General features: G+C 39.6%; 1 protein-coding gene across 2 annotated transcripts in view; it reads left to right on the top strand.

Moving 5' to 3' along the window:
• nrg3a (neuregulin 3a) overlaps positions 1–24,082 on the top strand; it is a 417,214-nt gene that overhangs the window by 383,072 nt on the left and 10,060 nt on the right. Inside the window, exons 6-8 of one of the 2 annotated variants that reach the window (XM_087849983.1) lie at positions 6,180–6,306; positions 20,099–20,214; positions 22,166–22,348. In XM_087849983.1, coding sequence (XP_087706109.1) covers positions 6,180–6,306; positions 20,099–20,214; positions 22,166–22,348 — 426 coding nt within the window. Of the gene's footprint in view, positions 1–6,179; positions 6,307–20,098; positions 20,215–22,162; positions 22,349–24,082 lie in introns of both variants that reach the window. The other variant, XM_087849982.1, reaches the window with a different exon arrangement.

Genomic DNA, 24,082 nt, shown 5'->3' with positions numbered 1-24,082 from the left:
ACAACAGTCTACGAGCTTATTTTACACACTCATTATAAAGTCCTGTTTTTATCTAGTTCCTCTAATGTCCTGATTTTGCTACTCAGTTAAAGCGGCGTGTACCAAACTCCAATCTATCATAAGATGGCAACATCAATATTTAACCATTCTGCAACATTATGTGCACTGCCATGTTTGTATTTTTTAATTGCACAAAAGGTGCAATAGGTGGTAAAGGTGTAATAAATAACTTATAAGCAGGACTAAAATATTTAAAAAAGAATATGAACTCGTGGTAAATGGAGGTGGGCTTCAGTCTCCTTGGTGAAAGTCAGACTTAACACAAAAACTTTAGAATAGATTGCCTTGAGCTCTGTACCCTTTAAGTCCCACCTCATTCAAAATGTGTTTTGCTCAACGTTACTTAACGTGGCTGTTTGACCTTCTGTGGTCTTAAAATGCACATACTGTATTTGATGTGCAGTTTGACACCAGCAGACTGTTTTCATTTCTGCTGAAGTCGTTTTCTCAGGGCTAACCTTGGATCTGATGTGTGTGGACAGGAGCAAGATTGTGTTACATCACCACTGGTCATGAAGCGAGTCATAGTGTGGTGCAGCCACAATGCTGAGTCATTCCCCAGCACACATACGCTGACAGTGAGCTAATCCACACCGTGCGGTGACAGTGGAGTGGAAGCAGTCAAACTTTTCTTCTTTAAATAACTTCATCAGAAGCAATTTCTTTTATCAGGCAGATTATCTCTATAGGTTATTAAGTTGCCTCGCTTTAAAATACTGCTTGCATTGGGACTAAATGCAAAATGTCAGCATGATTTATCAGTAGTCAGCACTGTTTCCTTGCAACAAGAGACTCCTGCGTGTGTGTGTGTTTGCAGAGGATGTGAATGTAAAGAATTCCTCTAATGCAGACATAATTTTCCTGGTGTACTTAGTTGTTTTTTCTAATTATCCTTCTTTGGAGAAACAAGGGTAGCAGATTATTTAAGTCTCCTTATTGCTCTCTACTTGTGTTCTGCAATAAAGGCATAAAAAGACATTCCAACCATCAGATAATTTAAGGATTATGAACCTTTAATGCTGAATAAGAAGTAGAGTAGAGTAGAATTTATATGAAATGCCAAATACGATTTAGTATTAGCTGCGTGTCAGTGACTCATTCAGGCTGGTTGCAAATATTTGGTGCTTTTGGTGGATACTGAGCCTGATTTTATTATAAGTTGTGTAACGCCACCCTGAGATAACAAAGCCAAATTTTCTCTTTTGCACAAACAGTGAGGGATGCAGGGTGATATATGGCACATCTATCAACAAACCTACAGAGCTGTGTGATTGAGATGTTTGTATTTCATGGCAGCAAAAGCATATGCACTGATAGCCTTTTGGATCCTAAAACGGCGAGCAAACGAGCAGATTGCGAGAAGGCTTTAGAAGAGATAATGGACCGTTCCTATTAAGTAAACACTTTTCCAAAACTAGTGTGTACCAAATGTCACAGCCTCCTTCTAAGAAAATATAATTAAAGGCCTCAGAGGTGGAGAGGATAGAAGCTTAGCATGCGGCAGTTTGTAAACACTTCATTACGTCGCTGTCATTCAGCAGAGTGTCTGACAAAGGACAAGTAAAGGCTTCATCAGCTGCATCTGGTAATGAGCATACCCCTGGCACAACACAATGAAGTTGTGATACAGAGCTTTTGTGCTCCAGGTCAGTCTAATTGCACATGCTTGGGTAAGTGGTGTAAAAAATCAAGTAGATTTTTAATGTCTACTGGTCAGAATAGCAAACCAGAAGAGGTTCTTTCAGATGAATGGACAAAATCGGCTCACATCCTTCAGCTACTCCAGCTGTAATTATTCCGCTTTCTCTAACTTGATTACCTCTAAACCTTTTGTCATGTAGTCAGCTGCGAGATTAGGGTCAAACTAATTAATGTGGCTGTCAGTGACAAGTCCTTCAGTGTATTTGCAAAGAATGTTATAAAGCTATTCTTTGTAATATTCAATTTTTTTACTAATGTAAGGAGAACACATCTCAAATGAATTGTCACAGTTCTACATATCTATGCAGAAACTATTAAATGGAGTCAATTCAATTTTATTTATAGAGCAACATTCGCCTCAAGGCACTTTATATTGTAAGTCTCCAAAAGTTGATTCTGTTCATCTGGACGTAGCATTTTCACAGCCCATTGTTCCTTCAGTCATTATGCAAATGTGCCGTTTCTAAGATTGGGGAAACCTGCAGTCAGCTGAGACTGAAGAAGTCACTTGGATGAGTGACGAAGCGTTTCTCCCACTGAAAACGCTACGTCCAGATGAACAGAATCAACTTTTGGAGATTTGCTTACCTGGATGATTGAGCATGCATCAAGACGTTTATATTGTAAGGTAGACCCTGCAATAATACATACAGAGAAAAACCCAACAATCATATGAGCCCCTGTGAGCAATAGGGGTGGGGGAAAAAATGGATACTGTGTAGTATGGTGATATTTTGTTTGCTAATAATGTATCAATACAGGGACAGCAGAAATCGATATTTTGTTACAAAAAAGGTTTTTGTGCTCTGACTTCAGAGCATGTTGATCCTTTTTCTGAGCAAGAATCCTGACATTCCTTCACTGTCCAAATGTGACAGTTTACTTATTTTAATTTAAGACATGTTTTATTTTAATTAAGTTTAAAACTTTTTTATTTAATGTAAAATTATATTTTGTTTTAATTTACTTTCATATTCTTCAGTTGCTGAAGGGGCTGCATAGTTTTCATAAACTGCATAGTTCAGAATAGCTATAATTGTACCAGATGGTTGATTCAGTTAAGTTGGACTAGACTGTAATACAAACCGTTCAGTTTGTCAACAATAAAACTGAAATGAGAGAAAGACTGAGTGTGAGACTTTGATATTAGAGAAAATGAATATTGATAAAGTTTACCTTTATGTACAGAATCTGAATATCGCAAAATATTTTAAAAAATTGCAATAATATCGTATCGTGCGTTAAGTATTGTGATAATATCGTATCGTGGGATGTATGGTGATTCCCACCTCTAGTGAGCAAACACTTTGGCAACAGTGGGAAGGAAAAACTCCCTTTTAACAGGAAGAAACCCTCAAGGAGAACCAGGCTCATCGGTCATCTGCTATGACCAGTTGGGGTGAGAGAAGAAAGACAGGACAAAGACATGCTGTGGAAGAGAGATAGAGATTAATAACAAATCCAAACTTCATGTCAAGTGTCATTATATAAACGTCTATTAGTTTGTTTTAATCACAGAAAAATCAGGTAAAAATATATTACTGGTAGAGAGCTTCTCAGGAAGCTCAGTTTCTTCCACTCATCCTTCTCCAGGGAAATCTTAGAAACCAACTGTCCTTCACCAGGGAGCCAGTGTCTTGGTTGGAGAGGGAAGCAAATAGATTATTTTAGGAATCGCAAAGGGTGGTAGGGATACTTTAAAAAGTAAGCCAGGCTCCTAAATTCAGTTGGTGGAGTTTCTTCTGTATAAACTTGGACTTAAATCTGTCCCTCCTTTGTTCCGTCCTAAATACAATATTGAAAATGCTGCTGCACATAATGTTTCTGAGAACTCTTGAGATCACTGTTGGATTCGACTGGCTGGGGAAAAGAGACCTAAAAATTCTCACATCTCTGGCTGCAATTAGCAGCTACATATGTTTAGTTTGTTGTCCGAGAGGAGACCTGTAGAACACTACTCGGTGAGATCTGCATTTCTGAAACAAAGGCAAGGGAGCAGACATCATTTTTCAAACTTGTTATAATTAGCTGTTTGTGCCAAAGCTCCAGTTTTGAATTAATTAGAGCAAAATTATAGACTGGTTGCAAGTGAGACTTGCTAATCTCAAGATAATGACTGCAAAACATAATTATGACACTGAGGAACTCGATACAGGTTGTACTGGAAGAAAACCTCACAGCCTAATATCACGCTAAAGAGGAACTGGTATGGATTTTTGAGTGGACGCAGCTATGGGAGGTTAAAGGCCTTTTTAGCCAGCAGGTATGTCTCCTATTTCTTTACAGTCAAACATCTCCAAAGCAGTGTTAACAGAAAATCTTTTCAGGATCCACTAATCTCAAGTGATGTAAAAATTAATCGATACATTTCGAAAAATCAATACCAGAGTGAGAGATGGAGCTGAATCTGTTTGGAACCACCGATTCAAATCAAAAGCTATAACAAAAATGACCTGAAAACTGTCAGTTAGCCTTCACTTTTGTTTGCCTGACCTTTAATAAGGAAATGCCAGCAGTGAATATATGTATTCAGTGCTGTATAGAACTTATGATGGTGTATATGATTTACTCTGGAGACTGACAAAGGTTACACTGTGCATGAATATGCCACGTGTGCTAGTGTTTATGAGAGGCATATTGTTGGGCATTTTAATATCGTTGCTAGGAATAAAACCTGTTAACAGTTTCTGTCAACGTGCAAACGTTATTAGGTTGTCATACAGAAGCTAAATTTAAAGTGAACATCACTTGGATGGATTGGAGCCAGCCTGAAATGTCAGTGTCTCCTATTATTATGTATTTATAGCTGTATAAACACATACGAGTATTCACTAACATTAGATGCTGATTCAGTGGGATAAAAATCTGGAAGCCTCAACATGATCCGCATTCATTTAGCTAATAGCAGCACTTACTCTCTAGAAATCAAACGTTTTTTTTTAAATAATATGAAACCATTAGGCCACCCAAATTTAAAATATTTGCATCTCAATGTGAGTCTCTAAACATACATAAAAACAATTAACCCTTTAAAGCCGGTCAGAGCAGCAAGCTCCGTTTTGCGTAACTATTTTTAAATCCCGGTAGCTCTACAACCACGTGAGCTAGCGCAATAATTTTTTTGCATATGAAACCGGAGGAGTTGTAGTTACATCTTATGCCATCAGCTTGTCCTCGGTCACAGTTTCCTTCCACATAAAGCTTTGCAAAAATTGCATAAAAAGCACTTGCAGCAACAAAAACATAATATTCCAGAAACACGCTTTGCCGATCCGATCAGCTGTTTGTAACACTTCCTACGTCCATCAGCACGAACTATCGCATGTCCTGCCCGAAACCGGAAGTGACGTTATTTTGCGGAAATGTAGTTTTTTACCATCAGGGCCTTATGAGCCTATACTGGTGTTTTTAAAAGTTATGTTTGACTTTATGACTTTCTGTGTCGTTTCTGGGATGCTTAGGACTCATATTGCACTGCTGGAAATAGTTTATTTTGATGCATATGCTGTTTTTTTTTGGCAAATTTGCATTATAATATTTATTTTCGTTTTTCCTGCAGTATATAAAAATTGGTGTATTTCAAAAATAAAACTATGAAGACACTTAAAATAAATTTCCTGTGGTGGGAAACTATTTTGTGCAACTTTTTTGTATTTACAGTTTTGAGGGATAAGCCTCTTAAATTTCTCTAACTAGAAATATATGTTAAAAAAACAAAAACAATTTTGTTTTCATTTCTGCTAAACTACAAAAAATGAAATTTTTTTGTAGTTTTTTGCACTTTTTTGCAATTTATGTAATTACTATGCACTTAATGCATACAAATTATTAAAATTTGTGCTATAATGGTTGTATTGATGTATATCAACTTGAAATGCTCCCAAAAATGGCTCTACAGCATGTAATAATAATATAAGCTCTGGCAGACTTGGTTCTATGGTAGGTCTTAAAGGGTTAAACAATAAACATACATTAGCCTTATAAATTCAACTTTAGTAAAAGCAGTAAGACGATGTAAAAATCAGCAGCTTTTGACTAGCTTGCTAGCATTAGCATCGCTCTATGTGCTAACAGCCTGTACTTAAGCACTTGGTTAAAAATTCAGTGGGGGTCCCTCCATCCATTCTACACTCAACGTTTTAAGTTTTCAAAAGTCTATATCATAATGCAGAACACACGTCTGCATTTAAATCTGATTGTAAGTGCAGAAGTAGCCTGGATGATATGAGACGCAATCAGCTGGTTCGCTTCTTCAGTCTCGCGTTAATCTTCCTGTCTTAAAGATGAATTTAATGCATCACTGTTACGTCCAGATACAACTCAGCTGAAACTCAGCCATTAAACGCTACTTCTTAAAGCACTCAACTGGCTCCAATAACTTTTTATCTCAGTTGTATATTTTTTTCCTTTATGTTTAGGAGGCGCAGAGAAAAACTCCAGGCCCACCTGAAGGAGAGTCGCAGTTTGAAAAACTACACTACTAGTTCCCATAATGCCCTAGAAGCCAAAATGAGGGCCTCTAACACCAACCTGCAAATTCATGAGGTGAGTACATGAGATGTTTTTTCTCTTCTTTTTTTTTGGTGCTTATACATGTAAACACATAGAAAACTGACCTCATGCGGAACCAGTGTTGCCAACTTAGCGACTTTGTCGCTATATTTAGCGAGTTTTCAGACCCCCTTAGCGACTTTTTTTCTAAAAAGCGACAAATCTGGCGACTTTTTCTGGTGTTATTGGAGACTTATTTATGACGTCTTTTTGACGTGAAAGCGGGTATCGCTCTTACTCTCAACAAGCAGCGGTGCTGCCGTGGGCACCTCGCCCGTGCCAAAGCGCTCACAGGCGGAGGATAGTCCTCCCCCGCTGCTATCAGGGCAGAAGATGTTCACACCTGTGCGTCCAAACTGCAAATGAATCGCGCATGAGCGAAGCCGCTGCTCCCGCACTGACTGTAACGCAGTCAGTTCTTCTTTTACTCTTATGCTGTTTTGTGGATCAGGTTTAAAACTACTTATAAACACACACACACACACAAATTAACTCCACCAGAGTGCCTATTTCAGGTCACTTTTGCCGGTCCAAGCCCGGATAAAGCAGCAGGGTTGGAATTGTGACATTAAAAAAACCAATAATTGCTAAAATAAATTTAATTTGTAGTTCTAAATAAACTCTAAATGCATTTAGGACGTTTTTTACTCACTTTATGTCTCTTCCACGATGTTATTTCTCTCTCCAACAACGTAGGTTACAATTACATTAGCATGACCAATTATGCAAATTAGGCGATGGCGTCATTTAGCGACTTCTACCGACCTTTAGGACAGCCAATAGCGATTTTCCTCACTGAGGAGTTGGCAACACTGTGCGAAACTCCTGGTGCTCCTGTTTTGTGAAGATTGTTGGCTCGTTTTCACATGTGCACTGCAACCTGGAATTTTTCTATAGGAGCAATATAGGTTTACAAGACAGGATAATGCAGATGGCATTGGCCAGTTGAACATCCGCAAATCTAAAAACTGATCATCATTTAAATCAATACATTCTCTTATTTACTTACCTCCTTACTTTTAGTTATGGATTTATGGATTTATGGAAGCCTATGGATGAGGCTGTACTTGTGAGAGATTACTTCTTACAATGAATGTAGCAACATCCAGCTCTCTTCCAAAAAAATTAGTTAAAGCTGGAAATTTAAATGCAGGCTCGTGTTTTAATATAAATCATTCGATAATCATTGTTGTGGTAGCTGTTTTTTAATCTCGCCCACAGAGGCCAGAGTTTTTTGTAACAGTTATAAAGCCGTCCCTGGATGTTGTTGTTTTTTTTTAGGTAGGAATTTTAAAATATCGCCTTGGGCTTCAGGGGTTGGTTATTATTTTTCAGTAAATTAGTTGGCATTAGCAGGAGTCAACAAACATTAAAACATAAATCTTAATCTGAAAACCAACAAATATTCAAAATGAGATGTCTGCTCCCTAAAGTTATTATCACTGAGCAGACGCACACCTCACACGCGACACCGCAGAGGATTACCATTAGATTTATGGCTGCCTGCAGTTTGTGCATATCAATAAGTATGTATTGCTGTCTCCACCTGGCCACTTGCACGAGGCTTACAGGTCTTCTCGAGAGCAATCGTTCAGTGGTTTGGGAGCATGCTGCTGGCTGCCAGTGTCATTCATCATCTCCTCAGTGCTCTGTGTCATCGCGCTCCCAGTTGTGCGTCCGGGCGTAGCTGGCATGGACATGAAAATTACCTTAACATGAATGTTGCTCCTCGGAGACTGTCCTTGTGTGTATTTGTACACCAATCTGCATAAATTAACCTTAAGCATTTTTTACAGTTTAATCATGTAAACAGGCACTTCAATAGGTACACCTATGAGATCAAACATATCCCAGTACAACATCTATACCATGAATTACTCTGTATCTTTATTGCATAGGTCATAATGGGTGCTGGTAGCGCTCCAGCAGACTGCATTATATTTAAATGGTTCCAAATATTTTGTCCACTCCACTGAAATGAATGCACAAGGGTGTAAAGTATTAGAAACATTTTTAAATGCACGGTTGGTCTATACACAAGGGGCTCCATCACAAGCGCATTAATATGCAGAAGATGAATAAATCACTGTGTGGGAAAAGCTGTGGAGATAATTACATTTCATGCTGGCAGTTCATGATACAGCTGACAGATTTATCCTGATTTGTCATCATTGCAAAGACTGTCCTCTGAAAAAAAATACATCAGCGGTTGTTATTTCATTAAAAAGCTTGAAATATAATATCGTCACCTGTAATGCCAAAGAAGGAAATTGTGCAAAATGGGTTGACAAAAAAATAAGGTAGATGTCAAACATACCAACTATGTCTGAATACATCTTTGGTTTTGACCCCAGAAGTTGCACTGCACTAGTTTTTGACACCAAAAAGGCAATGTTGTCCTTATTTTATCTGATCTTTTAAAAGAGAACTAAAGTAATACTTAGATTTGGAAAAGTAAGCTGTGGTAACTTGTGGCTACAACCTTATATTTGATACAGTCACCAGAATGGTCTCAATATTGTCAGCAAGAGAAAATGTCCTTTGTCTATTATGGCATATTTAAAATTTCAGGTGAATCTGTTAAACAAACGAGTACAGTTTTGTGTCATACTTGATTTGAAATGCAGAAATTGAGATTCTGATTTTTTTGTATCGACACTTTCATCGAAAAATAAAAACGAGATGAAAATGTCCTGGAGACACGAGATCCAATCAGAATGAAGCTGTATAGAGAAGCGGGATGATCCAATCAGAAGTTTTCTCCTTTTACAGCAAAAACCGATCTGCTAGTGACAAATGTTGGGGAGGGGAAGCTCCCTGTTTTTCAGGAAATATGTCAGCGTTGGACGAACAGAAGAGTCGACACATGGACACATTTCATGCTTAATGTCTTTGAACATAAGAAGCTTTGTAAACCATGCGGAGCGAGTTTCACCAGTAAAAAGACGACACACTTTTACAGTTTATATTTAATGAAATATCAGTTTTGATATTTTGTTGACTAAAACTAAAAGAATTTAGATGCTCGATTTATGGCTAAAACTAACTGACGTTTTAGTCAAAAGTTGCTGTCAAAATTGTCACTGGTACTTCGGATAATGTGCAAAGTATAGTTCAACACACACACTTCTTTCAGTCATTCTAGCACAAATTCATTTTGATTTATCTGTCTGATTGATCCCCAACCCCTGGGCCACGGACCAGTTTGGTACCGGCCCGTGAGAGTTGAGGCTCGGGTGTAAAATGTATGGTTTTCAGGGTTTTTATCGTTTTATTGTTTCCCTGGGTCTTTTCCCGTGTCCATCCATCCATTCGCTTCCGCTTCTCCTTTTCAGGGTCGCGGGGGGCGCTGGAGCCCATCCCAGCTGTCATAGAGTGAGAGGTGGGGTACACCCTGGACAGGTTGCCAGTCTGTCGCAGGGCTAACACACAGGGACAGACAACCATTCACACACACATTCACTCGCACATTCACACCTAGTGATAATTTGGATTATCCAATTAACCAATTAACCTATCCCCACAAGCTGCATGTCTTTGGACGGTGGGAGGAAGCCGGAGTACCCGGAGGGAACCCACGCAAACACGGGGAGAACATGCAAACTCCACACCCCGGACTGATGTTGGAATTGAACTCAGGACCTTCTTGCTGTGCGGCAACAGTGCTAACCACCATGCTTTTCCCGTGTGTTATGACTAAATCTTCTTTTTTTGGTACCAGTACTGGTTTTATTTTGTGGTATTTGTCTGCAACACCTTAAAGGTCGGTCCGTGAAAATAAACCCGTCCATGGTGCAAAAAAGGTTTGGGCCGCTGTTGTAAAGGATAAAGGACCATGTTAGGGTAAAACCTTGGCTTGTACAACCAATTAATTCAGTTTTATCAGTTTTATAGCATCAAATCACAACAAAACTGTCCTCAAGGTACTTTAAATTGTAAGGTAGAGCAATCATATTATTAATGCAATTATGTTATGCATACCTCCTCAAACAAATCTAATCTAAACCATCCGCTTGGCTTCTCCGTGGTCTCCCAGATGTTTTTGGGATTTGTCCACTGCATGGTTCCCTTTGTCTCTTTTCTTTCTTTCAACTCCAGACCTTTGATCTCCTAATTTATGAAAAAATAGGTGTGTAAATCCGAAAATGTATCAACCATTCCTGAATGTTTTTAAAGACTTTGAAAGCTGAACGTCTACATATCAATCACATTTTGATTGTTTCCTTTCAGTTTTAATGTCAGCCTCAAATAAATGTCAACACATTGACGCTCTTGCCCGAAGCCTCCACCTTCAGTTTCAGTTCAGACGGTTCAGGAGTGTAAGACATGGCTCGGAGACAGAGTTAACCAGAGTTTGAAAGCAATCTGAAAAATCTGGAGTTTGTAAAGATGGTGTGTCAGGTGCGTCTCCTCAAATTACCTTCAAGGTAAGAGGTCTGTCGAGGACAAACACGCTGGCTTCCCAAACGAATGTAATGATCAGAGGAATAGTCCAGCCTCCAGCATAACTGCATTGCACAAAATATGCCCAAAAAACAGTCAATATTGTTTTAATCTCAAAGAGCAACATTTATATTTCAGACAAATAACTGAGGTATTGTTGGAAATTATGCAGCCATTAGAAATACATCACATTTCATTTCACTTTCAACCTAAATGTCAGAGTTACTGAAAACAAATGCAAATAGATTTCTGTGTTTATCGACCCGATGAGAGAGAAGGCACAGGCAAACAGATCAGTTATATAGATCAGAAACGAGTCTGGGAAGCTTGAATATTTTGTCTGCATACTTATGACTTGAAACTGATTTTCAGCTGTGTAGCTATTTAAGGACATTTTTGTTATCTGTTCACTTTCTTATCTCCTTTTGTTTTATGCAAGTCAACAGGAGGAATGTTGTATTCCTTTTCAACTCTGTCCTTTTCTTCTCGTTTATAGAAGCTTCATTCAGACTTTAAGTGGGTCACTGTTCTTTATCTCACAATTTCCACTTTGCTTTATCTTTTTTCACTTACCTATTTTTTCCAACATCACTCTGATACATGATAAAATAAATGGTCCAGTGCATGCAGGGACATCCCATTAAATGTCACATCACCTAACATATTCACACACTTGCTAAAACCAACGGTTGAAACACCAAAGTAAAACTTTCACGTTTATATTGCAACTTTTTTGAGCTCATGTTGCATTTGGCATTTCACAACCAAAGTCTCAAAGAGTCTAATCAGCCAGTGGTTTAGCTGATTAGACTACAGCCGAGTTTATCGACAACACAGCTGCTCATTGATTGTCACCGAGGCATTAAGCTCGTCTCAACTACTCTGCTTCACATCTAGTTTTGAAATATCATGTTGTATTGAGAAAAAAGCTTTTTCTTGTTCTAGTTGAGGAGCCCACACTCGCTCAGACACCAGATTAGTAGCAACGCTCTTTTTACTAAAACGTGTGTTGTTGACGGTGCCTTTAAAGGTGTCTTTGTCATTTAACGGATAGTGATTGAAGTGTAAATGACCATTATTGCCTCCCACTTATGGTGCACTTTAATTATTATTGTGTTATTTTGCAATAATTAATGATCTTTTCTGCAAAGAATTGAAAAAAGTAGACTATAGTCGAATATCACATGCATATATTGCATAAATTTGTACAGAAAATGATTTAAAATAAGCACTTTGGCTTTTATTTTCCTAACTGTTTTATTAGCACCGGCTCTTGAATTACTGATTATTGTTTACTGACTCCAAAAAATGTTTTATGGTGGAAAAACAAGGCGGATCTTTAGTGCATAAATGTTGCTTTGAAATCTTCTTTTATTTATTTAAATTCTACAACAGTCTTCGGGGAACTTGCATGCAAATGAGCAGCATTTGTTTATTTTGTGCCTACGCACCCAGAATCACATTGATTTCTGTCTGCAGGCAATCAATTACTAAAATTTCTGAAAGGAGAGCAACAAGCATGGGGTCAATGGTGTATTAGGATCTTACACACACACACATTCATTTCTGTGGCATTTTTTCTCTACACAGACACATTTTCGTTTTATTATTATACCCAACTTTCATTTAGATTCGTACTTTTCATCTCATTTTGCAGTAGCTTCAAGTAGATCGAGACCCCTGTGATCATGTGGGTCACGCCAAAGTCGGCAGAACATTCCAGCAGTGGCCGGCGATAGAAAATGAACACTTCTGATTAGCACCGCAGGGCCCTTTGTTGGAAGTATTTGATTAAGCAGTGAACTAAAGAGCAGCTCGGAGCGAGTCAGTCTTTCTCTATCAATCAGGTTTTACCACCCTATCATGAATTCTCGAGGTGTCCCACAGAGTCCGTCTGCCATTTCCGCATAATTAAAACTGCCCTGACTTCATCATGAGCGGCGCTGCACTGAGCCCGCTATGCTAAGGGTATTTCTGAGACTGGAGTGCAGTCTGAGACGCCATGATGGCTGCGCGAATCATAAAACCATCTCTGGTTCAGTCCATATTTTGTCAGTGTTTAAAAAAATGAAAAATAGGCATATAGTCCCTTTCGTAGAGATTAAAACATCTATTAAAGTACGTGTGCGCTCGCTCACGCACACACGCAGCTGTTTTATGCGCTCAACGCACCACAAACGTCCAGACTGGGCGCAGAGTCACTGTCAAAGCCGTGATTACTTTTGCTGGTTGTATCTGCTCACGTTTGTGGAGCTAAAGAGTTTCTTTGCCTGCAGCTGTGCAAGAAAATATCACATTTATATTGATGACCTCTATAAACAGTCAGTATTGCTGGATGACGCATGCACACAGTTTCCAGTTTTTCCTCGGGCGATCTCTCTTAAGCTTAAATCTATTTTCAGACTGAAAAAAAAGTGGCTGCTGAACCTCGCAGAGTCGGCATTAACAGATCGAAGGCACTTTCCTCTCTTTGAGCTGCCAGGCAGCGAACGGGTAAATTCATTTAACGCAATACTTTGTGTGTTACTGGAAAAGTAAAGCATTTCCCATGACTTACCTTGGGCATTCCTTTAGTTACGAGTAGCACAGGCGGATACAGTTTCATCCACTGAATTAATTAACAGGTCATTGGTGCGGTTTTCCCCACTCTTAAATGATCTGATTTCCTGATTTAACTGGCAGAGGAAAGAATAATTTCTCACTGGTAGTTTCTGCATTAATTAGCGACTCGGATGTACGCTGTGATACAGCTACATGACGATTTGGATTTAACTCATCGTTTCATAGAAATCGTTTCATTTTTTTTATTTCATTCCATGAGGGCAAAACACAGAGGAAGTCCTTTGATTTACTATCGCAGTTGCAGAATGTTTAAAGATTTACAGCAAACCAATCAAAGTAGCAGAGGCCAAAACATGATTTTATGAAGCTTGACAAACCCTGGAGCATGCCACTGCATATAAAAGATGGACATATTACCCGCTGGTTTGTGAAGTCCCATTTTGAAGCCATTTTTCTGTGACATTCTTAGCTTTTGGAAACATCAGATACCAGGGTTCTGTGTTCAGGAGCCTATATGGTCAATATATATTGTCTAGCTTAACGTAGCAATGCCCTAAGGAATATCCTCCTTTTACAGAGGCCATGAATCAAGCGAGCGCTCTGATTTTCTGCATTATTTTATGGTAATAAGTGTAGCTCAGTGATAAAAGTTTAAATTGCTTGCAAATACATTTTGATGATATTCACTGAACATACTCTGATCATCTGACTTCAGTTCAGATGGTAGCCTATATAAAGTATGACGCGACTTCTATAATTATAGAAAGTGTGTCGTTGTTTTTGAGGTACAAATGAGGTTTTCCACTGTCTGCATGGTCACATCACCATGGCAGCATCTGTGATGCTAACGAGACTGGTGTCCTGGCGACGTCCACTAAAGGGACTGTGTCTGTGACAGTCTTGTTAGTCAGACATCAAACTGTAGACGACATAAAAGTAAGTTGGAGGAAAGAATCGCACAAAAGTAGGTCTCGCTTACTTAAGTTACAAAAGTGTGGAAGTTACTGTCTAGACGATGGCGAGATAATGCTGAGGAGAGAAAACTGTCACCACCACATAGATCCAAACCACTGATACGTATGTGTTATAGATAAGAAATCAAATCAGCGGTCGTCTTGCATCTTTAAGCCTTTTAAAGTTTAAAGCTCAAAGCACTTTCTTGTGCTGTCCTGTGTTCTTTTCAGGAGTTCGCAGCTGCCATGTAGCTGACTGAGTTTGCTTTGTCAAGCGCATTGTGAAGTGTCGAATCAAAGACCCGCTTTGTTTTATTGCATATCTGTCTCTCCAGAGGTGGAACGAGCAGAAGGAGAGTTAAAAGAAAGAACCTGAGACCCACATAGTACAGTGATAGAGCTAATTTAGACATCCTGCCATGAAGGCTGCAAGATAGAAAGAGGGGATAAGGGATCAATGTGGATGAGAAAGCATGAGAAAGAGAAAGCAGGAAACTGAGAGATGTGCTGGAGTTACGCAGGACGAATGGATGGACAAACTGAAGGACGTGGTAAATTTGGTCAAATCCCACCAAGATGACTTCTTCACTAAGCCAACAAAAAAATGGCAAAATAGCACAAAGAGTTTATCGACAACACAGCTGCTCATTGATTGTCACCGAGGCATTAAGCTTGTCTAAACTACTCTGCTTCACATCTAGCTTTGAAATATTATGTTGTATTGAGAAAAAAGCTTTTTCTTGTTCTAGTTAAGGAGCCCACACTCGCTCGTCTCATTGATGACAGACACCAGATTAGTAGCGACGCTGTTTTTACTAAAACATGTGTTGTTGACGGTGCCTTTAAAGGTGTCTTTGTCATTTAACGGATAGTGAATGAAGTGTAAATGACCATTATTGCCTCCCACTTATGTTGCACTTTAATTATTATTGTTATTTTTGCAATAATTAATGATCTTTTCTGCAAAGAATTTTAAAAAGTAGACTATAATCGAATATCACATGCATATATTGCATAAATTTGTACAGAAAATTATTTAAAATAAGCACTTTGGCTTTTATTTTCCTAACTGCATTATTAGCACTGGCTCTTGAATTACTGATTATTGTTTACTGACTCCAAAAAATGTTTTATGGTGGAAAAACAAGGCGGATCTTTAGTGCATAAATGTTGCTTTGAAATCTTCTTTTATTTATTGAAATTCTACAACAGTCTTCGGGGAACTTGCATGCAAATGAGCAGCAAAAAAATGGCAAAATAGCACAAAGAGCAGACCAGTGATGGCTAACATTACTTTTAAAAATAACATTTTACATTAGAAGATTAATGCACTTTAAAAAAAACAATTTGCTTCAGCGCTACTGAGAAAAATAATATTTTAAGTTAATTTTGTGTTACCTTTATTAAACATTATTTTGCAGTTACTTGCTTGGAACAAAAGCTTCTGGACTTCTTTAAGTTTCTTGAAGACGTTTCATCTGAGAAGCTTCTTCAGTTCTAAGAGCAATCGGTGGAGAGTCCCAGACTTTAAGCCCTATGGGAGTGTCCCCCCAAGTCGGTCATGGACCCCCTATTGATCCTCTACCTAATCACATCAGTCAAGGTGTGAACCACAGTGAGCACCCCCCCATCATGTAATTTCCTGAGGTCAGATGGCCCAGGATGTGAGCGGGCATTAAGGCATCTGAGAAGGGATCTCAAAACTGGATTATAGATGGCAGACAGTGGGTGTCGTAAACCACCGCCTCTGTTCAAAGATGGTCGTTCACACTGGACATAGATGCTTCTTTCACTCCTCTTTCAAACCGTCTGTCTTCTCTGTCCAAGATGAGAACACTGGCATCCTCGAAAGAGTGACCTTTGTCACCAAATACTCTTAGAACTGAAGAAGAACTGAAGAAGCTTCCCGGATGAGAGGTGAAACGTCTTCAGCGTCTTATACTGTGCAGTGTGTTGCCCACTGTCCATCTCTCCATGAGTGTAATTATTTATATGAATAGTGGAATCATTGAGTCTTAATGTTGTAAAAAGTAGTGTTAAGTCAAGTAAAGTGGCTGTATTGCCATTCCAACCATGTGCAGTGGTACAGTACACAGTTAAGTGAGACAACGTTCCTCTAAGACACAGGTGTCGAACTCCAGGCCTCGAGGGCCGGTGTCCTGCAGGTTTTAGATGTGTCCTTGATCCAACACAGCTGATTTAAATGGCTAAATGACCTCCTCAATATGTCTTGAAGTTCTCCAGAGGCCTGGTAATGAACTGATCACTTGATTCAGGTGTGTTGACCCAGGGTGAGATCTAAAACCTGCAGGACACCGGCCCTCGAGGCCTGGAGTTCGACACCCCTGCTCTAAGACGATGGTGCTACATATGACATACAACATCAACAGAAGGTTACATAAATGTGGAAAAACTACAAAAAAATCAAACAAACAGTGCAACACCAGACAGAACAGAACGATGCAGACACACTGCTCAATAATGTTGCCTACTGAGAAAAGTAACTCCAAGTACTTCTATGTTACTGAAAACACCTCTTTGCATTTAGCTTGAGTACACTGACTACATTGTCCAGCAGTTGCTTACCCTTGAGTACATTTATTTCTGAGTGTATGGATTTTATTTCATTGCATGCCAACAACAAGCTTATTAATTTCCCCTGGAGTAACAATCTGAACTAAAAGCTAGCCAGGGATTTTCTTTTGTCTCACAAAGAAAAACACAAAGGAAAATGTACACACTCACCTGTTAGTAAATGCAAAATCCTTCACAGTACTGTAAACACTGTACTAAGGTGATGGGCAGCTGATTGGGTGTTCAGCTTATTACCTTATTAATGAGCGATGAATTATTGTAATTGCAAATGCCTGAATTACACTAAATACAGGAACAAATTGTCTATATCGTAATTTGATAACACAGTGGGCTCATGTCATCAAGGTTTTCAGTGCAAATCTCCTCTTTGCATTGGAGTCACTGTCGAGTTTGAATCTTCTCCCTGTGTGCGTTTCCTCCCACAGACCCGAGATCTGGTCTGGTTGTTTTTAAATTAGCCGTAGGTGCAGCTGTCTCTCTATTAGTCCTGTGATGGACAGTCCAACTGTACAGGGTGTACCCCACCTCTCATTCATGACAGCTAGGATGCTCCTGCTCCCCCAGGACCAAGAGTTGGATATTGTAGCTCAGATCCATGATTTCCTTGTTTTTTTCCATCCATGTCTTTTCTCAGCAGTGTGCATACACGGAGCAACATCCCTGTTTTTCCATTACTTCCCTCGATATGCACCATTATATAACACATTTGTCATGTTTGCAGCTATGGGGCTGTGTTAGTGTATCGCATCTGAATAACTCATAATTTCTGGGTTCGTAATATTGTGCCGTATTCCCAGACTCACACTTTCTTCTTCAGACGCTCTCAATCAAACACAATAGTACAAATGGTTTAACATGCCAGAAGTAAATCCCCCATTCAAGTGGCAGCATTTGACCAGCTGTGCCACTTAACTTCAATTTTTAATATGAAATGATGTAAACATGCTTTGTGCTGTCAGTTTAGTTCAATGTTGTTTGTTTCTTTATAGCAGAATCCTAATGAAACATTCCACAGATTTCTTTCTCTTTTCCTGCAGACATCGACATTTTTTCTTTTTCTTCTTTTTTTTAAGCTCACGTTTGTAAATCTCCGTACAAGGATGGAGCTTTTCTGAGAACAGCAGCTGACTTTTAGGAGTAATTTGGACTTTCGAGAGTTAACAAACATATGAAAATGAGTCAGCTCTGAAACTTTCTCTTTCATTTTACATGATGTAAAAATGCAAGTTTTAACTCTCAATGGCAGTGAATGACTGTCGAGGTTGGGTTGACCTTTTCGCCCAAGAATCTGGCTGTTCCTGTCCATCGGCCCATCGCAGGAGCTGCACCATCAGTTGCAAAGCCAACAAACTGTGCGCATATCGTTTCTGCAGAAATGCTGCGCTGGTGCATGACTCCAAATTGCTCCAAAATGCATCGATGTATGCATTTATACATGTGGCACAGTAACCGCACCAACACACCAACAACTCGGGCCCTTACAATAATTAATGCCTTATGTTCTTCCACATACATTATGTTGGCTGCTAAAACTAGCTGTCAGGTTTACATGGAGGAATAGTTTATAACAATTTAAATTTCTAACACCCCTGAATCATAAACATACTACATACCGATTCTTTCTTGGCCTCCTCTGATTTATCTGAACTGTCGCACTATTTCCAAAGAGAAAAAAATGTGTAAACCAGAGCTTACGCTTATAACATCAGTGATTTATTCGTTCCCTAATTTGGAGCCTTTGTCATTAATAAAACGACGTAGCTGCATTTTCTTATTAATTTGTAATTCGTAAATTTACCCCATTTAAATCTGGGCCACACTGTGACAACACACTCAGTCTAGGCTGATACCTGATGTGTGGCTCCTGAAAGCTTCGCTCTGATCTGATGGAGATGACAACAGATTATCAGTTATTTTACTGTCTTATTGCAAAACGATTGCATGTGTGTGACAACTTGACCTACTTCAATCAAGAACTGATAGTAGACTCACTCGATCTTATTGCCTTCACACAGCACAGCTGGTTTGAACACACAAGTGGTTTCAGACTGATCGCGGTTCCCAAAGCAGGAAGAACACATGGTAGCAATAATTTTGGTCATGCCGCAGTATTCGACCACTCTTTAAACTAGTGTGATTGAACCCTAGATCAGCGGTCTCCAACCTTTTTTGCACCACGGACCGGTTTATGCCCAACAATATTTTCACGGACCGGCCTTTAAGGTGTCGCGGATAATTACAACAAAATAAAACTAGTACCGGTACCGAAAAAAAGAAGATTTATTCATAACACACGTGAAAAGACCCAGGAAAACCGAGTTAACGATAAAAACGATAACAAAATAACGCTGAAAACCGATAAAAACCCTGAAAACTAAACATTTCACACCTGAGCCTCAACTCTCGCGGCCCGGTACCGGTCCGAGGCCCGGGGGTTGGGGACCGCTGCCCTAGGTTATAAATGCTGTCCTAAAGATGCTTGATAGTTGTTTTGCTCGTACACTGCAAAGTTTAAATCAGTTTTCTGCAGCGCAGAAGATAAACTAGTGATTAAATAAAAAATAAAGTTATTAAAATTTCTGCCTTTTACCTGTAATATTCACTTAAAGTCAATTCAAGCTTTTTATAATGTGAAGTAAAAGCCCCACAATACTACGATCTCCTATGATCCCTGCACAGGCTGCAGGGGTATATAAACATGTAGGGAGGGAGGAGAGGTGCTCAGTGTATGACATGAAATCCTGCAGGAGTCCACAGCAGCATAACTAAAGGATAACCCCGAGACCCTGAATCATCTAGTTATGCATACAATCACAATGCAGCAATCCATCTTGCCTTATTTTTTTTTATCATTTTCGCCTTGTTGCAACATAAAATATTCAGAAATCAGAGGTATCTGTGACACAGTTCATTGTTGCTTGAAGAGCTGTGGCACAACCAGATGCCTTTGTGCTCTTGAATTCATCAAGATAGCAGCAACCTCCCTCTGTTCTCCACACAGCACAATACACCTCAGTCAGGAAAGAACTGTGTTGTGAAAGGTGGGAGAATCTCTTTCACGATTTCACGATCGAGGCAGAAGACACTCCTCGTCTAAAAAAATCTAAATATATTACGATTAGAAAGGAGCAGATTCAGTCTGAGCAAACTTTAACATCATATGTTAAAATGCATGTGAAGGATTCGTCCTAATATATTACATTTATTTTGCTTTTTCTCTTCTGTGTCCCCAGTGCTGCAAACGGCCATCCCAGTCTCGCCAGGGAAACGTCTGCGAGTCCAGCTTTTCCCACTGCAGCATCACGACGACGCCACCCAGAAGCTCCAGAGGCACAGTAAAACATCACAGGTATGACATTTAATTGCACATGCAGAGACATCCAGGCTTTATGTTGTACTCGCCCTCTGTTCCCTGCAGGAAACGGTAATAATGCAGAATCTAGCAACAACGGGCAACTTCAGTGTCCTTTCCTGTAATCAGCAGAGACTCAGCGAAGAGAGAAATTGAATTATCCACATTACAGTGCAGACAAAGCTAATTGCTGATTTATAGAAGAATGATGGTAATTATAATTATCGCTATAAACACATTAATAAGCATATCCATAACAGTCATGAACACAGAGATGAGACGGAGATAAAATCAGAAGAACACGAGCCGGCGCAGACGTGTACATCCCAGTCGGTCTTTCCTCGCAGCGTTCAGCCGTGTGTCAGAGCTGCCTGGGTTTTTGGCATGTTCGTCAGCAGGAATACACTCGAACGCGCACGCAGGAGTGTCTGCTTCTGAGAGTTCACATTCAAATCCTTGCCAAAGCTGTTTTTTCCTGTTACAGTACACACGAGCAAACACATTGACAGCACTTTGCAGGGAGCTCCCGCAGATTGAGTTTATACATTAGACCATTTGCCGGTATTTTGATTTCACAGTTCAAGGGAATTTCGATAAACGAAGCACTGATTTAATAGCAGATTTCATGTCGGCATGTGTGTGAAAAAGACTTTCAATTTATCATTAAATCTAAACGCAACCCCTTTTAAACACTGACCCAGTTGGAAATCGTCAAACGTCACGTGTAACGCTTTTATTTTTGGCCTTCTCTTCACTTTGGCAGTTCAGTTAAAGGCATCCGCCTGTCAGTGCACACATGGATTTCTACCTGTTACTGCTAAGCAACTCCAGGAGCAGCTGGGGGTTAATCTCCTTTCTTCAAGTGGATTCAAGCAGCAGTTGAGATGAGATTTTCCCAGACAAACCAGAAATAGGATCAGACAACCTTCCAACCACAAAGTCCACCTATCTAACCTTTTGGCTAAACTCCTGCAAGACTTTCCTCCCTCCTTTTTCTCTATATGTGGTTGTTCTCTGTGAAGAAAAACATTACTTGGTTCCTCTCACCACAAATGATTTTATTAGCAACCAATCGGGGTTTGTTTTTTGCAACCTCATCAGCTCAGGGAGAGAGTTAGAGGCTATTGTCGGGATCCCAGAGTGTTCTGGGACACCGCAGTCTAAAATAGCCAGGAAAAAAACAGCCCAAGACTAATTCAGTGTTGCAGGATTTATCTCACATAAAAGCCTTTATAGAAAACTCTGCCAGCACTATTAAAAGTCTGACTGTAAGCTTCCAGTTGTTAAAGCCAAGAAGCCCATTTTTAGAGGAAAATCTAGCCTTTAAAACTGCAGCGTTTTATGAATGAAAGCTTGAAATGGTGTTTGGACAAAAAAAGAAAAAACTTTAAAGCTAAACTCAAAATACAAGAGCAGCATGAAGAGGGAATTTGCTTCTTGAGTAAAGCAAGTTTCTTCAAAGGTGTTTTTTTTCCTCCTTTTTCTTCTGATGAAACTCCGAGCACATATCCTTTTTCTGCTACATGACCTTCTGTAGTAATCATTTTGGAGACCCTGGAACTTCAGCACAGGGAGCTTTTTATCAATTTTTAATTCTCACTTTTCACACTTTCATCACACGACTATAAAGATCGACGCTTTGGTAGTGATCAACAGTGAGTATTTAAAGGTTCAGCCAGCAAATGGGGGTGGAGCCACTGGTGTGGGGTTTTTATAACATGACATAATCAGCATATACATGAAGTTAAAGATGATGAATGAGCATTAGCAACACGCCAGCTGAAAGAAGCAAATTTAAAATGAGCCGTGATCAAAACAGAGCTGTAAGAATCAATGTGCCCTGCACAGAGTAACATGCCAGCACACGTAACTGCAAAAATCTAATTAAACAGCACAAATACTCTTTTTTTTTTAAAATTAATTTAACTTCTTTTATCTTCCTCAGAAGCAGTTCCCTGTCTCACAGCCCTGACCAGAGAATGCGGGCAGCCCATTGGTCAGCTCCTCGCCGGACTCCGCCCATACCCAAAGGAAGATTAAACCCAATTGGAGTTTCCAAGTATTCTGGCCCCGCCTACCAGCACCTTCAGGAAGTGGACTCATCTGAGAAGGAAGCAGAAGCACAAAGAGGGTAAGAATTTACTGAAGGCCTGCAAATGAAAAATGTTAATCCACATAAAAGAATAAATATATATACACTACCAGTCAAACGTTTGGACACACCTTCACATTTAATGGTTTTTCTTTAATTTTATTACTAAAAGTTGGAGATGCATACTGAAGACATCAAATATATGCAAGATATATGGAGTTATGTAGCAATTTATATAATTTATATTCTTCAAAGTAGCACTGGGCTTCATGATGATGTCACCTGTGCCTTGTCAGGGTTCATTTGTGGAAATTTTTGCATTCTTAATGGGACCTGCAGTTGTGTTGTCACAAGTCAGGTTGGTACACAGCTGACAGCCCTATTTGACAACTGTTATGGCAAGAACCAATCAGCTAAGTAAAGAGAAACGACAGCAGTCCATCATTACTATAAGAACTGGACTAAACTACAGTAAATTCCTCAAGTGCAGTCACAAAAACCATCAAGCGCTATGACAAAACTGGCTCACATGAAGACGCCCCAGGAAAGGAAGACCAAGAGTCACCTCTGCTGCTGAGGATAAATTAATCCGAGTCACCAGCGTCAGAAATTACAGATAATGCCAAACAGAGATCCAGCTTTATGGTCAGATAGCTGCAGGAAACCACTACTAAGGAAAAGCAACAAACAGAAGAGATTAGTCTGGGCCAAGAAACAGAAAGAATGGACATTAAATCAGTGGAAATCTGTGCTTTGGTCTGATGAGCCCAAATTTGAGATCTCTGATTCCACCTGACATGTCTTTTTGCAGAGCAGAAAAGGTAACGGGATGGTCTCTGCATGCATGGTTCCCACCATGAAGCATGGAGGGGGAGATGTGATGGTGTGGGGATGCTTTGCTGGTGACACTGTTGGGGATTTATTCAAAACTTGAAGACACACTGAACCAACATGGCTACCACAACATCCTGCATCGACATGCCATCCCATCCGGCTTAGTTGGCCCATCATTTATTTTTCAACAGGACAATGAAGGATGATGGAGTACTACACCAGAAGGCCTGGCCTGCACAGTCACCTGACCTAAACCCAGTGGAGATGGTTTGGGATGAGCAGAGTGAAGGCAAAAGGGCCGAGTGCTCAGCATCTCCGGAAAATCCTTGAAGCTCATCGAGAGCGCCAAGAGTGTGCAAAGCAGTAATCAAAGCAAAGCGTGGCTATTTTGAAGAATCGAAAATATAAAACGTGTTTTGAGTTATGCTGTGTTTAGTTTTCTCCAGACTCCAGTGCATCATGGCCAGACATTTCCACTTTAGTCCCATCTTTCCAAAGGACATTGTTCCACGAGTCTTGTGGTTAGTTCAGACACACATGAAACAAACATGTTCACTTGTCTTCTAATTGTACCGTCATGAACTGAGGCCTGTAGAGTGTGACGGGTTTTAGGTGTAGGGATTGCTTCAAGATCGAGGATGGATGGGGATTTTATTGACGCCTCTGCATTTCTTTTATTCTGTATCTTCCAAATGCTGAGTCATTTCAATAAAAAATCATTAACTGAAAAATGCAGCCGTGGTACAGACAAAGCTGTGTGTTTTCAAGAGCTAATATTTCAAAGTCAATTCTGTTTTTATATTTTTAAAACACAGCATTTTCTTTCTTTTTTTGTACTTTTTTTCCTCCCCTTCATCCATTTTGTTTCCACTCTGCTGAGAAAAGATAAAAAAGAGATCACATTATGTCGTGGTCTGCAGCACTGTGGCACAAGTTCAA

The sequence above is a fragment of the Neolamprologus brichardi genome, chromosome 13 (genome assembly GCF_056152115.1).
Source record: "Neolamprologus brichardi isolate AB-2024 chromosome 13, ASM5615211v1, whole genome shotgun sequence".
Taxonomy (NCBI): Eukaryota; Metazoa; Chordata; class Actinopteri; order Cichliformes; family Cichlidae; genus Neolamprologus; species Neolamprologus brichardi.
Note: the sequence above shows the minus strand (reverse complement) of the source record. Positions and strands in the feature narration are given on the sequence as shown.